The sequence below is a fragment of the Electrona antarctica genome, assembly GCF_951216825.1.
Source record: "Electrona antarctica genome assembly, chromosome: 14".
Classification (NCBI taxonomy): Eukaryota; Metazoa; Chordata; class Actinopteri; order Myctophiformes; family Myctophidae; genus Electrona; species Electrona antarctica.
In genome coordinates, this window is record NC_136795.1 from 9762237 (window position 1) to 9766432 (window position 4196).

The 4196-nt window shown below is 43.0% G+C and overlaps 1 protein-coding gene across 2 annotated transcripts in view; it reads left to right on the forward strand.

Moving 5' to 3' along the window:
• The first annotated feature begins 425 nt into the window (after window positions 1-425).
• Window positions 426-4196, forward strand: part of LOC306937591 (homeobox protein Dlx4a-like) — a 16998-nt gene continuing 13227 nt past the window's right edge. The window contains exons 1-2 of one of the 2 annotated variants that reach the window (XM_079521429.1): window positions 426-1113; window positions 3546-3742. In XM_079521429.1, coding sequence (XP_079377555.1) covers window positions 711-1113; window positions 3546-3742 — 600 coding nt within the window. In that variant the 5' untranslated portion in view covers window positions 426-710. The remainder of the gene's footprint in view (window positions 1114-3545; window positions 3743-4196) is intronic. The other variant, XM_079521430.1, reaches the window with a different exon arrangement.

The window sequence follows — 4196 nt, forward strand, 5'->3', positions numbered from 1 at the left end:
CCATGGGCGGAACTCACTGATCACGATTCATGTCAAAACTCAAAAAGTCAAACATTGGAGGTATTTAGCTATTTTTCCATTGGTGAATTGTAGGCATATAAGCTAAATACTGGATATAGGTATATTTTGTATCTTTGTCGATACAATTGAAACCACCTGATAATTCAGTTCGAATGTCCTGGCCAGAACATTTATGTTTTTTTATTTGTTTTATTTAGGCCTATTGATTTATGAATTTATTTTTTTACATAAAATATAGGAATTGATCCATCGTGATGGATGTTGGAATGTGGTTTTGGCCTGCAGGCCTTGGTCTTGGTGACATGTAAACCGCTGCAACCAATGAGCGGGCCGTTATAGCTGCATGTGTGCCAAGTGAAGGTGAGCGCGCTGTTCTTTTCCACACGCACACACGCACAGACAGACCGAAGGCAGGAATACGCACACCCGTCTCGTTTGTGCCAAGTTGAAGTTCCCCCTTCGTTCGCTGCAGAATCGACAAGATAACAACAGACAACTGGGCTTGTATTTTTGGACTGTCTGGAAGGAGATTACCGGCAGGAGGATTCGGGGGGAATATCTTCGTGTTTGTGTTCTTTTCGTACGGAGCGTATAACGTTTCTGGATAACCATGCAAATAAGGCGATCGGCTCGGTGGTTTTATTGCTGACGACCCCGCGCCGGCGTCGCCTTTATGGACCCCACACCCAATGATGACTATGAGTTCAATGTCGGATAGTCTGGTCGCCGCCGCCGCCGACCCTTCCAAGTCGGCGTTTCTGGAGTTCGGCGGACACGGCTATCCGGGACACCACCCCGGCCACCAGCAGCCTTCCCCCGGCTTGTCCCACAACCACTACCCGGTGGTGCACGGATTGCACGCGGTGGGAGCCTCGCAGCACGACAGCCCCTTCTCGTCCTCCGGCGGGCCGCCCTCGTACGGTCGCCCGCTGGGGTACCCGTACCACCACAGCCCGGTGCATGCCGCCGCGCACCACCCCGGCGCGTATCTGCCCTATAGCCAGCACGGTGCCGGTGGGCACGGCAGCGCGCTGCACGGGCACAGCAGGCTGGAAGACACGGGTACGTTGACAGTGGATCTGTGTCGGGACGGTGCGAATGATCATGGGAAATGGAATGTCCGCACACGATATGGGGGAGCAGACATATATCGTGTGCGGACATTCCATTTGATCATTTTTGGGGTCCAGCGCCAACTGTGGGGATGTGCATATCGTATTCCTTTTCTACATATTATTATTAGCCTATTATTAGCCTATACTAGCCTATATTTTCTATATAAAAAGAAGGGACATGGAAGTTATTTTAGAGATATTAAAATGGAGACGTTCTGTTTAATTGCCACATGTTCCTGCCCTGTTAACGTATAGGCTATATAGCATGACTTGAATGATCTGTGGACCGTGAAATTGTAATGGGACAGGCAGGAATATAATGCATGCAAAGAGATGAAGCCTCAAGTTCACCACTGTGTATAGGAATAGACATGTCTGATCGAAAAATAACCATACTCATCCTTGACAACTGACACACGATCCTCTCTCGTGAAACATTTCAACTGATCGGAATAAATCAATATAATTAAATGTCGTGAAGGCAATATTAGCCTTAATATGCAGGTTTGCTGGTAAATGCACTCATGGGTTCCCACACATGTCCAACACAATGTTAGCCTAATTGTACTTCGCATGTTACATAATAAATAATGCATGAGGGCAAGGTGCCAAACATTCAACAATCACAGCCACGATCAAACTGAAGAAGACCAGATTTATTGATCTGTAGATCTGCGTAAATAGAATTTGCATGGAAGATGTAGCCTATATTTATTGGCGGTAGGTTATTGTAAAATAAAATTCAAACAATTGTGATTCGGTGTAAAGTGTGTAAACTTAAAGCATAAATGCGTTTCCAGCCAATATGTGCCGCATGTAAAAGGCGTTAAAGGCCTAATGGATATAGCACATACTTCATATCAGCTCTGGTCTAGCACTTTTACTAATACCAAATCAATATTATTATTTGTTTGTCTGTTTGTTTATTTTTTTACCAAAGTGATTTCGGTATTTAAGATGAAAAAAAAAACATTTAGATATCTCTTAAATATATTTATTTATTTGGACATATAGCATTCATTTTTAAAGTGTTCATTTAATTAATTGTATAATTTGTTTTAAATAGCATCTCAGACAGATACCGTTTTGCTATAGGCTTTTAAGTAGGTAAACAAGTCCAGTTGTTTATAAATAATATATGCATTTTAAACACTGTGTCAAATACAATAATTATCTCTGGTGAAGTGCAACCTATAAAATACATGTCATGCGAAAATAAACCAAGCAAAATAAAAAAATAAATATACAAAATGAATAGGCTACACAAAATACAATTTGAGACTTATTAATCAGATATTCTTGTAACCTGATTCCTCTTCCTTCCTAAGTGGAATATCAAATGTCTCGCGATATAAAGACCATTTTCAAGTTGGACGCATTAGTGCAGATTGAGGTGTGTGTTCCTGCAGCCTTCACATAATTATGCTACCGTGTCTGAGACTGAAAAAGCATTTCAATCTCCCCACATAGTATAAACATTGAAGGCCTCTCTTGGGGGGGTGGGGTGGGGGCCTACAAATTACCCACATGTTGTGCGTAATTGTTGCAATTAGAAAACCGGAAGAAATAATGATAATAATAATAATAATAGCCTAATAATTACTATACTAGACCTATAATACTCTATAATAATAGCCTAATAATAGCTAGGCCACAAATACAATAAAGAGAATCACACACAGGGACAAACGTATATGCTATACGTATAGCGTTCTATTATCAACTTTATGTCTTTCTGTCTTTAGGCTATATTGCTATAGTTTTCACTTTTCAAGCGGGCCCGCCCGATCTGATTTCTTTATGCGCACCAGCCGGCAGGCCGCACAAACAGCAAAAGGGCCTGTGTCATTTTGATTTACGACGACCCAGTATGCTTTCACCACCACTCTCACGGAGCCATTTTCACTATAGCGGTGTTCCGTGCATGTGTAACTGCGTGGTTTGGTGACACACACTGAGGTTTCGTGTTATCTGAACGTCTTGTGGGGCCGAGCCGACGAGGCCCGTTCACAGCTGTTCCAGCGGGCGATGATGAGCCGTTGTCATAATAGAAAGAAAACCCACACGATGGACGGCTAACAACACAGTTGTTAGCTCTTCTTAGTTACATATATTATTCCATATAGGAGAGAAAGCCAATTGGGGCTCCTCCTTATGTTATGACCTCTGTCTGTGTGTTTGGACGACGGTCTTATTAGGCCTATATGAGGTTAGAATGCATTATATTAAAACCCTCATTCAGGAGTCACTCCGGAGTTCATGGTTAAAATGGTCTCGTGAAATCAACGCACTGACTGCGTTTATTACACAATGATTATCTAAACGTACAAACCATTTTCAAAATAAATAATATATACAAATATATAATTTCTTAATTGTCTTTTGATTCCCCCCCCTCCTCCCCTCAAGAACACGACAAGCCCACGACGGTCATCGAGAACGGGGAGGTTCGCTTGAACGGGAAGGGGAAGAAGATCCGGAAGCCGCGGACCATCTACTCCAGTCTGCAGCTCCAGGCGCTCAACCAGCGCTTCCAGCAGACCCAGTACCTGGCCCTGCCCGAGAGGGCGGACCTGGCGGCCAAGATGGGCCTGACACAAACCCAGGTGAGACTGCTGGCGATGCGTGTGAGAAGCGAGATGCTTCGTGCTTGACGTGGGATGGGGTTGTTTCGGTATGGGCTATATGCCCATGAGGCTGAAAGAGCTATAGGCCCCTTATTGACTTGAAAAGACAAATCCTGACCATGCGGACTTAAATGCGTAAAATGCAACACATTTCAATTTATTTTGGTTCGCACATTCTGTTATTCATTCATTCTATTTAGGTCCCACACTCCCACTTTAAGGAGAATATGCGGTACAGGCTATATCTTATCATATAAAGAGCAATGCACAGCACGGAAAGAATCATGTCCGTTTATGAATGAAGAAGATATAGGCTTATAAAACGCCATTAGTTATCACGATGATAATCAGGAACATTATTCAAACAGGAACAAATTGTTAAACAATTTGTCTAATTGAGGGCGTTTAGGTTTATTATAGCCTATATAGGCGC